General features: G+C 47.6%; 1 protein-coding gene across 1 annotated transcript in view; it reads right to left on the bottom strand.

Moving 5' to 3' along the window:
* Positions 1-10,767, bottom strand: part of GABBR2 (gamma-aminobutyric acid (GABA) B receptor, 2) — a 328,099-nt gene that overhangs the window by 220,036 nt on the left and 97,296 nt on the right. Inside the window, exon 2 of the mRNA XM_004677485.1 lies at positions 3,944-4,081. Coding sequence (XP_004677542.1) covers positions 3,944-4,081 — 138 coding nt within the window. The remainder of the gene's footprint in view (positions 1-3,943; positions 4,082-10,767) is intronic.

The following is a 10,767-nucleotide window of genomic DNA, read 5'->3' as shown; positions in this document are numbered from 1 at the left end:
ATATATATTTTAGCATATATATGTATATATGTGTGTGTATATATATTATATACATAAGCATATATATATATACACATATGCTTATGCATATGTGTGTGAGAATATATATATATATTTTAATCCCCTTGGGGGGGATATGACCCCCAATAAGAAGGCACGTTTGGAAAGAATAATTGATTTGGGGGGCTAGGAGGCACAAAAGTGAAAAGGTGCAGGGAAAGCATTACAGAGGAAGTGGTATTGATGGAGGGTTTTGAAGGGTGAATAGGAGATTTCCCGGACAGAAAAGGGATTCAGTATAAAGCTTCCCTTGCTGGGCAACTTGAATTTCTGCTTCCGCCTGAACATTAGGCCCTGTGGTAGCAGCCTCCGAGATGGTGCCAAGCCATCGTCACCACTGCCATCGTTTGTGTAGCTTCTCTCCCACACTACAAAGAGCTAATCTGTGTGCTAACTGAATGCAACAGGAAAGATGTCACGTAACCTCTGAAGCTAGGTCCTACAAGACTTTGCCACACTGTCTTTGCCTCTTATTTGACTCATTTTAGGGGAAGCCCCACGAAGACATTCCAGCAGCCCTACGGAAAAGTGCCAGCTCCCCAGGCAGGTGAGGGCAACATCTTGGGAGCAGGCCCTCCAGTGCCAGTCAAGTCTTGGGCAATGCCAGCCTCTGGGCTCCACATCCGGCTGAGCACAGGCATCATGAAGCAGAGCAAGCCATTCTGCAGGTTAGAGGTTCTGACCATAGGAAAAATGCAATAATAAAGGGTTGTCTTAAGTGGCTACATTTTGGAGTGATTTGTTAGGCAGCAATTAATAACGAATACACCCCGCTCCTAGCCCAGCTCCTTATCTTGTCAGAGCCTCTAGGCTGAAGACTGTCTCGCTCATGATGAGACCCAGTAGCTCTGGCTGGTAAGTCAGGATGTGCTAGCATTGTGCTGACTTCTGTACCTTTTCATAGAATTCCAGATAACTCTAGTGAAGCTGTAAGAGGGTCAGTAAGCTCCCAGGATTCCTCTCTGAGTCAAGATTTCCCAGGAAGCATGGCTCATCTCTGGGCACAATGTCCAGTGTCCTCCATCCCTCTCATCACTCAGCAGCCATCTAAGGAGGTTTGTGACAAGCTAGGGGAGTCAGGAGAAACTTGGAATCTGTCTCCACGGAGTTCACAGTCCAGCTAACGATGCCCCCCACATCTGCAGAGCCCCAAGACAGGACAGGCAGAGGAGCAGGAGTGCTTAGGTGCTCTGCTTAGCACAAAGGAGAAAGCAAGCGACAGAGAGGAGGCGAGGATGCTTCCTGAAGAGGCAGCACGCAAGCCCCGCCTCTAAGAATGGGCAAGACTTGACATGCTGGACATGGGGAGAATGGGAAGGCCCAAGTGGATTAGGAGAAGCCTTGAGTGCTAAGCAGTGGGAGTATTCAAATTGAGGGCCAGCAGGAGTGACAATACCAAAAAGATAATGAATGCTTAGGATGGAGGGGGCAGGGTCTAATCGCTTTTTAATTGTTTAATCCAAACAGCAACCTGCAAAATCAGTCTACTTACCACCTGAGGCACTGAGGTCCAGTGTAACAGCGCCTGGTTCTGGCGAGGGGCGTGTGGGTGCTTCTGGACATTCCGGAAGGGAAGCCCAAGTGCAGGGCAGCTCAGTGACTAGCCCAAGGTCTCACGGCCACCTCGGGCACCTCAGGGCTGCTGAGCGGTGCTGGCAGCCATGTGCTTCTCTTTGCTCCCCAGCACAGGGAGGAGCTTTTCTGGCCTCACTCCTGTTGCATCCACCCACAGCAGCGTGGCCCGCTCCGGCCACCCGGAGTGACTCACTGCTCCCGAGCCCACTTACTTTCCCACTCCTGCTTTGCACACCCGGTCTCCTCTGCCAGGCATGCTCTCCTCCCCGTCTCCAGCTCTCCAACGCTTCTCCTCTTTCCAAGCCACCTCTGCATCACCTCCTCTGAGATGCTTTCCACGATCCCTGACTGGTGGGTGGTCTTTCCCAAGACCTCACTCCTCCCTCAGCTCATCTCTGCCATAGCTGGTTCCTTCCTCCCTTCCTGGCTGGGAACCTGGGGGTCTGCCCCAGCTCTCCATCGTGCACAGGGTCGATGCCAGTGGAGTGAGACCAAGCCCCTCCCTATCATCTGACTCCTGCCTGCCTCCTCATTCTCTGCCAGCCTGACCCTCCACCCACCTCCCTGTCCCACTGCCCTCTTTACTATTCTGTGAACATGCCAAGTTCCTTCCCATCACAGACTGTCTGTATTTGTTATTCCATCCACTCAAGTATCACCTCCTCCAAGAGGCCTTTCTTGACTACAAAGTAGTCACTATATTTTACCACTATATTTATTTCTAGTGGAGCCCAGTTTTACTTCAAGGGTCAGACTGCCTACGTTTACATCCTTACTCTATTACCTAAGATCTGTGGATCCTTGAGCAACTTATTTAGCCTTGGCTATAAAATGGGGATAACAGGCCCTCCCTTGTGGTGCAGCGGGTTAAAGCACAGCAGTAAGAAGCTAAAGCCACTTCAGCATGAGTTTGATCCTCGCCCCAGGAAGGTGACCACATGGCGAGGCAGACCTCTCCTGGCCCGCCCGCTGCTCTCCTCAGCAGTGTACTTCGTCGATCTGCCTGTTCTGCTCCCCACTCTGTCTCTGATGAAGCCTCTCACCGCCCCTGCACCTCTGGCCTGTACCCAAGTTCCATATGCATAAATAAGTAAATCTTTTTAAAAAATGGGGTAACAGCACCTACAACATAAGGATTAAACGAGTTCATGCCTACGAGTGCTTAGAACCACACCTGGCATACAGTAAGCCTTACATACATAGCGTACAGTGTTCGCCCTTAGTAGTATCATGACTCAGTTTCTTAGTTGCTTATTGCCTGCCTCTGTCCTAGCATATACGATCTAAAAGGCTAGAGATCATGGCTATCACATTAAGCGCTATTAGCACAGCTCCAATATTTACTAAAATCACAGGCATATGGTAGTTTGCTGATTATACTTGTTACATGGATGGACGATGGAAAATGAATGGATTGGTGGCTGGGAAGGTGGAAGGGTGGATGGATAGTTGGATAAATGAATGGGTAGGTAGGTGGGTGGATGGCTGGGTGGGGCAATGGATGGATGGATTCATGGATGGGTGGAAGAGTGAATGAGTGGTGGATGGGAGGGCGGGCCATCAGGCGGACTGATGGACAGATGGGTGGGTGGATGGATGGAGGAATAAAAATAAAGCATGTACTTGGACCACCACTCACCCTGATGGTTACATCTTTCTACACTCTCCTTTCCCTAATTCCAAATAAAAGTTAACACTGGTGAGTGTCACCTACAAAAGACTGTACACTCACAGCTGGAATATTCAATGGTGTGTAACATTTGCCAGTGGAAAGAGTGAATCATTGGCCAAGAGCCCCAGGGAAGGCTACACCGAGAAGAGAGGCTGAGGAGTGGGCAAGAGGATATCAGGGTGAGAGGAAGATTAGGCAGAAGCAGAACAAGGGCCTCTGGTTAAAGGAACAGTGATAGCAGAGCATGGAGACCTGAGGTCCAGGGTGCATCTGGGGAAAGGCCAGGTGTCTGGAGGGCTGTGTCTGGGGAGAGTGGCAGGGACAGAAGATGATACTGGACAGTCATATGATCTAGACACTGATGGTCCTGAAATGAGGCTAGGGAGTCGCTGAACGACTTCAAGCACATGGTGGTATTTGGGGACACCTCTCAGAGTCCCAGGCGACCGTGCTAGGATGGGCCAGAAGGGGAGACAGGCCAGAAGGTGGGGGCAGCCAGAAGCTATGAAGCCATCCAGGAGAAGGCGGGGGTGATCTGGATTGGGCAACTCAGGGACCATGATAACAAAGAACATTCCTGCAAAAGACGGGTGGCCAGTCAAAGGCAGACCCCACCAAAGGTGACCTGGACCTTACCTGCACCAGGTTCCAGCCTTGGAGGGACTCGGCGATGATGGATGTAACGGATGGACAGACGCCTCCAAACACCATCAAGTGGTTCGGCCCGTATTTTATTGCGTCGTAGAAGGCTTTCAGTCCTTTTGCATTATCACACTGGGGAGCAACACACAGAAAAAGAAGTCCAAATTAGAAGCGCTTTCCCCAGGGACAAGAGCCCAATGGTGGATTCACAGGAACAAATCTTCCTCATGGGAAACTTTTGGGTTTGTGGGGCATCTGTAATGCAGCGCTGTGCCCTTGCTGTGAGCTCAGTGAAGCATGATCTTGGAGCCTCCAATCCTGGCCTCTCCTCTCGCACAAACTCCCCCCAAATCTCGGGTCTGTGGCTCTCCAGGTATCTCCTTTCAGATCATAAAGGGCTGCGGAATACCTCATCCAGGGTCTTCTCCTGCTACAGTTTTTTATATTTTAAAAAGAAGAGGGCTCTGTACAGTAGCGTGGCAGTTATCAAGCGCAATAAAGTAACACACTCGTTGGTGAGGTTGTGGAGATCCTGGAGCCTTGGTATACAGCTTGGTGGGCGTGTAAGATGGTGTGGCCATGGGCCCTCTCTGGTGGCACAATGGGTTAAAGTACAGGGGTTAATAAGCTAATACAGCATCAGTTTGATCCCCAGCCAGGAAGGTGACCCACATGGCGCGGCAGACCTCTCCTGACCTGTCTGCTGCACCCCTCAGCAGTGTGTTTCATTCAATCCACCTATTCTTCTCCCCACTCTGTCTCTGGTGAATCGTCTCACCCCCGCATCTCCGGCCTGTACCCCAGTTCTTGTATACAGAAATAAAAAATAAATCTTAAAAAAAAAGATGGTGCATCCATTATGGAACTATGGGAACAGTTCTTTGGTTCCCCAAAAGTGAAAGAGACCCATCACATGATCCAGCTTCCACTTCTGGGACAGATTCAAAAGAAATGAACGCCAAGATTCCAAGGGATATTTATACCCATGCTCATTATTCACAGTAGCCAAAAGGTGGAAACAGCCCAAATACCCATCAAGAGATGAAGAGATAGACAAATTGTGTTCTCTATGTTCAATGGGATATTTCTGAGTCTTAAAAATGGTTCCCCTGGCCCTCCATGGTGGCATAGCACTAAGAAGCTAAAGTCACTTCCGCATGAGTTCGATTCCTGCCTGCCCTGGAGGTGACACATGGTGCGACAGACCTCTCCTGACCCGCTTGCTGCTCCCCTCAGCAGTGTACTTCGTGGATCTGCCTGTTCTGTTCCCCACTCTGTCTCTGGTGAAGCCTCTCGCCACCCCTGAGCCTCTGGCCTGTACCCCAGTTCTGTGTGCACAAATAAATAAATCTTAAAAAAAAAAAAATAAGTCCCCTATGTGCAACCGTGAGGGTAAACCTTGACAACATGATGCTAAGCAAAATAAGTCAGCCACCCAAGGAGACACCATTGTGCTTAGATCGGTACCAAGGGCTGTCACGCTGCTGGACACAGGAATAGGATGTTGCTTGGGAAAGGTGCTAGTGAGGAGGAACTGGAGCTGCTGTTTAAGGGAGACAGCCTGGGAAATAAACGTGACACCTGTAATGTGAGTGAGCTTCATGTCACTGACCTGGGCCCCTCAAAAAGGTGGAAATGGTACATTTTATGTGACACATACTTTGTCACAATAAAAAAGGAAAAGGTGGCACCCTCAGCCCCCCCACATCCCCCTCGTCCATCACAGCATCATTCACCACAGCCAAGAGTGGGAGCTCCCACAGATGGAGAGCTGGATAAAGCAGTGGCATCGATACACAAGGGAAGTCTGCCCCGCTAACAAGAGGAAGCCTGCGACTTGCAACGCACAGTGAGCTATAGGCTGTACAGAGTAAGATAAGTCAGATGGAGAAAGACAAACACCCTGTGATTGCACTCACTGGTACCTAACTCTGGTACCCTGCTATGTCTGGTCAATCCTCTTACCCACTGCACCTCTGGCCTATGCCCCAGTTCTTGTATGCATAAATAAATAAATCTTTTTTTTTAATTGGTCAAGTTAATTTTTTTGCCAAGAGAGAAAGAAGAGAAGAAAGAAAGAAACAGAAGAAAGGAAAGGCCCTCACTGGCAGTGCAATGGGTTAGGAAACAGCACTGCAAGCTAGCCATAGCCGCTTCAGTGCAAGTTCGACCTCTGGCCCTGGAGGTGACCCACATGGCACAGCAGACCCCTCCTGGCCCACCCACTGCTCCCCTCAGCCATGTACTTGGTCTATCTGCCTGTTCTGCTCCCCACTCTGTCTCTGGTGAATGCTCACTGCCTCTGCACCTCTGGACTGTATTCCAATTCTGTATGCATAAATAAATCTTAAAAAAAAAAAAAGAATAAAGGGGAGGAGGTAGGGAAAACTGATCAAGTTCTTGGGACCCTCTATTAATTGTCTCTTTTCCTTGATTGAAAGCCACACTTTCTACCTTCCTTGGAGCATAAGCATATATAACAGAGCAGCTCATGTTTTAATTGTTTCTACTATGATTTACTGAATCATTTCCCACTTTAATATATTCCTGCTATGATTTTGGCTTGTTTTCTAATATGTAGCTAATGACAATGGTAATATAGTATCACAGGATTTATAATCAAAGTCACATTAAAATAGTATTAGCAACAATGAACATATTAATATTTGTCTAGCAAACATCTCAACAGAATTTAGTAGGTGTAAGAGTATTAATAATGGTGTTTCAGCTTCTTACAAACATACCACTTCTGAGTACAAGAATCTTTAACAACCTGTATCTGAACTGGAAGACTCTTTCACCAGGATGAGTGTGGAATTTTGGCAATTATCCTTGGTTTTATATTCCCCAGGGAATATTTCATTTTAGATATGTGATGTTGCATGGCAAAAGGGACTTAGCAGGTGCAACTGAGGTTACTTTACTGATGGGCTGACTGTAAAGCATTGCCCAAATGGCCCAATATCACCCCACAAGCCCTGAAAAGCAGAGTTATTCGTGATACATTCTTTTTTAATGACGAGTAGTAGAGGGGAATCAAAGAAACAAGCACAGAATGAATTTGATTCACCACTGTTGTCTCGGAGATGAAGAAGGCCACCTATATCAAGAAAATGGAATCTCAGTCCCACAAATGCAAGAGGCTGAATCCTGCTAACAACCTGAATGAGTCGACCCTCCAGAGAAGAATCCAGCCCAGCCCACATCTTGAAATAGCTCTGTGACACCCTGAGAAGACCACCAGCGCCAGAGCCACACAGTGTTGGGCTTCTGGCCCATGAATGGTGACACGAATCAGGGTATAGAGTGACATTTCTGATAGCCTGTTACAGCAGCAATAGCAATAGCAAACTAGTACAGTGAAGTAAAGTGAGAAAAATAAGAATAAGACAGTCGAGTTTCCTTGAAGTTAAATGTATTCCATTTAAAGAACTAGCCTTTGAAAGGGATTACGCTAAGCAAAATTAGCCAGAGGAGAAAGAAATACTGGATGGTGTCATTTACATGTGGAATGAGAAATCAGCCCTTGAAAGCTGACCATAGATCTGAGACATGGGGGGGGCAAAAAGGGGTGCAGGGAGAGCACAATGGACTGTGGGTGGAGAACTCTGGGTGCTTAAGTGGTGGGGGAGCACTGGTGATATGCTTGTTGGGGTCGGGGGAATCCTTTACTGTCATAGCATTACCAAGGATGGAAAACAAGGATATTTCATTAAATTTTAAAAAAGAAAAAGAGGCCCTCCCTGGTGGCGCAGCGGGTTAAAGCACAGCACTAAGAAGCTAAAGCCACTTCTGCATGAGTTCGATTCCCGCCTGCCCTGGAGGTGACCACATGGTGTGGCAGACCTCTCCTGACCCGCCCGCTGCTCCCCTCAGCAGTGTACTTCGTCGATCTGCCTGTTCTGCTCCCCACTCTGTCTCTGGTGAATCCTCTCACCCTCCGCCTCTCTGGCCTGTACCCCAGTTCTGTATGAATAAATAAATCTTAAAAAAAAAAGAAAAAGAAAAAACGAAATAATAAAGAACTAACCTCAAATTTTAGATAGTTTCCTTTGTGATTTATGTGGTATTGAAATGTTTTTCTGTTATAACATTATAGTGCGTGGGAGGGTTTTGTTTTCAATGTTTTAATTCAGCAAAATAAATTTCGCCAGTCTAGTCTGTTCCATGCTTCCTGCGCTCCATGTCCCTCAGCTTTACTGGGGGGTATCGCTGATTGGCGAGCCCTGCATTCTCTTGTTCAGCGGCAGACACAGGCTAGAGACTAGGGACTTGTCCACTGTCTTGCCAAAATTAGGGATGATTTAGGGGCCCCCAGTTCAGAGCTGTCTCTGCAATCTCAAGGACTCAGCTCAACTGTGAAAGGAAGGCATCTAACGGGATGCTAGCCTGGCCTCCTTCTGGTCAGCACCCTTGACCCGAGGAGGGAGAAAGACCAAGCACCCTTCCCTGGTTCCCCGAAAAGAAGCACTTTTGCAGTGAATAACAAAATCACTTGGCATTTCTGTTTTTAAGTGCTACCCACTTTAAGTGCGCTCCACCTCATTCTCGTTTCTAACACGGTATCTTCATATCCGATGTGCTTAATGTCCCGACAGACAGACTTGCCAGCTGACAGAGCTGAATCCCTGTGGCTGGACCAGGCTGGAGGTTTCCAAAGAGCACAATTCTGGGCCCAGTGAGACAGAGTCTGGGCATCTCACTTCCACCTTAAGCAGTGGTTTGCCTCATATCTGTTCTATATACAACAATGTCCCACCTTCTACTTATTTGGAAAGGGGACTGCATTGCTAGTAGCAAGCTGTGTTTGAAAAACCAGAAAGGAGATAACCCCGGAGGTCCTGACTGCTGAGCATGCAGACTGACGGCCACTCCCTGGCAGCTCACCCACCGCACATCAATGTACCTGATGACCCAGAGTCCACTCGCCCACTCAGCGGGGACTCCCTCTGGGTTGGCATTTCTGAGCAATTCCTTGCAGACACTGCGCATGGCCATTTCCCAAGGTAGAGAGTCCTTCCAACTCAGTGAAAGTCAATTTCACCAGTACTTCACACTTCATTCCTTCCTAAATGCTGTACCCAGAGGTGTTCTCCTACAGGTGGCTCATTGACATCTCTTTCTTGTGGACTTTGGGCCCACATCTGCACGAGCCAAGGATATGCTGGGAGCTTTTCTAGCCCCCACTGAAGTCAACTGGAGATGACTTTAGTTGAGCTGGAGATGGGACAAAACGATCATTTGGGAAATTATTTTTGGCAAGTTGTCTGAGCTTTTGATGACTTGTTCTCAGGGTCGCTATACGGTGGACTCTTGAGTCCTGGATGAAAGTTGTGGGTGACTGGCTCCCACGCCACTTTCTCCTACTATCTCCATCTCTCTCTACTAGAAACTCCTGATGCTCTCCCACGCACCACCAGGGGATATTCTGAGGGCTGGCCTGGCCACCGACAGGGTCGGTAATTCCATTACAGTGCACGGTCCAGGCAGTAGCTCCAGGCTTAGTGACCATCCACAGCCTCTGGTCTGCTTCTGGGCTGCATGGACTCGGCTGAGCCGCTCAGCCCTTCCCTCGCTACTCCTCTCCCGCTTCGACTCCATAACTACAGTCGCTCATGGCTGCAACTCCCAGCCTCCCTTTCACTGTTTCATTTCCACTGGCCCTCCTTCCCGCTAAGGACGGACTTGTCACTGCGAAATCGTAATTGGCACACACAGGCTCTTAAAACTCAGCCCCTATGAATGGGAATAGATCCAAAAACCATGAAAATCAATTTTTTTAAATGAAAAAGTGGAGCTCTGGAAAAAATCCATTTGCATTTAAATCTCATTTTTAAAGAATTAAAATACTTTTTTTGACTTAAAATTTCAAAGAAAGCATTGCTGAGAGTGAGTTAAAATGTAAAAATGCCAAGAAAATGTCAGAGTTAATAACAACCAATTTGAAACTGGGAATAACTTTGTACAGAATTTCAAAATTGAAGGAGAATTTAAAAGCTAACCTGTCCAATCTGCTCTGAACTAAAGTCTTCCTGCTCCAGGGTCATATCTGCTTGCACCCCACCAGGGGGCAGGGGGCTCACCCCTTCACTTTCATGAGGGGCCTGCTCCACTTCTTAAACAGTTCTTATGTCAGTCTTGAAATCATTTTCCTTTTGCATTTTCTATTCTAAGTTCTCATTCTAGACCTCAGGTCAGCAAACATTTCCCATAAAGGGCCAGACAGTAAACATTTTAGACATTGTTGGTCATACGGTCTCTGTAACAGCAACTCAACCCTCTATAGCACAGACACAGCCAGAGACAATACATAAATGAATGAATGTGGCTGCATTCCAATAAAATTTTATTTACGAAAACAGGCAGCAGCCAGATTTGGGCCACAGGTCCTCGTAGAGCATTATCCTCCCCTGCCCCCCGTGAAAGGCCTTGAGATATCTGACCGTGGATCACTAAATGTGTAGAGATTGACTCCAAGACATGCTGTCATCTAAACTACCCTGAACTCTTCGAATCCCCACCTGATGCTTTCACCCCTTTCTGGTCTCTAGGTCATTCTATGAAAAGGCTCCAGAGGAGAGGGATTTCTAGGGTGCACTCCAAAATACCTTCAACTGCCCCACTAAGAGAAGTAACACAAGCCAACAGATGTATGCACGCTCTATGTATTAGGCACGACACTAGGAACTTCCATCAGTTATTTTATTTATTCCTTATGACAGTATTATAAGGGAGGGACTATTACTATTTCCATTTTACAGAGATGGAGACTGATATTCAGAGAAATTAAATAACTTGGTCAAGGTCCTAGTTTGAGG

This window comes from Condylura cristata, unplaced genomic scaffold (genome assembly GCF_000260355.1).
Source record: "Condylura cristata isolate star-nosed mole 26May11 unplaced genomic scaffold, ConCri1.0 scaffold00006, whole genome shotgun sequence".
NCBI classification, from domain to species: domain Eukaryota; kingdom Metazoa; phylum Chordata; class Mammalia; order Eulipotyphla; family Talpidae; genus Condylura; species Condylura cristata.
This window is presented reverse-complemented; position numbering and strand designations above follow the sequence as displayed.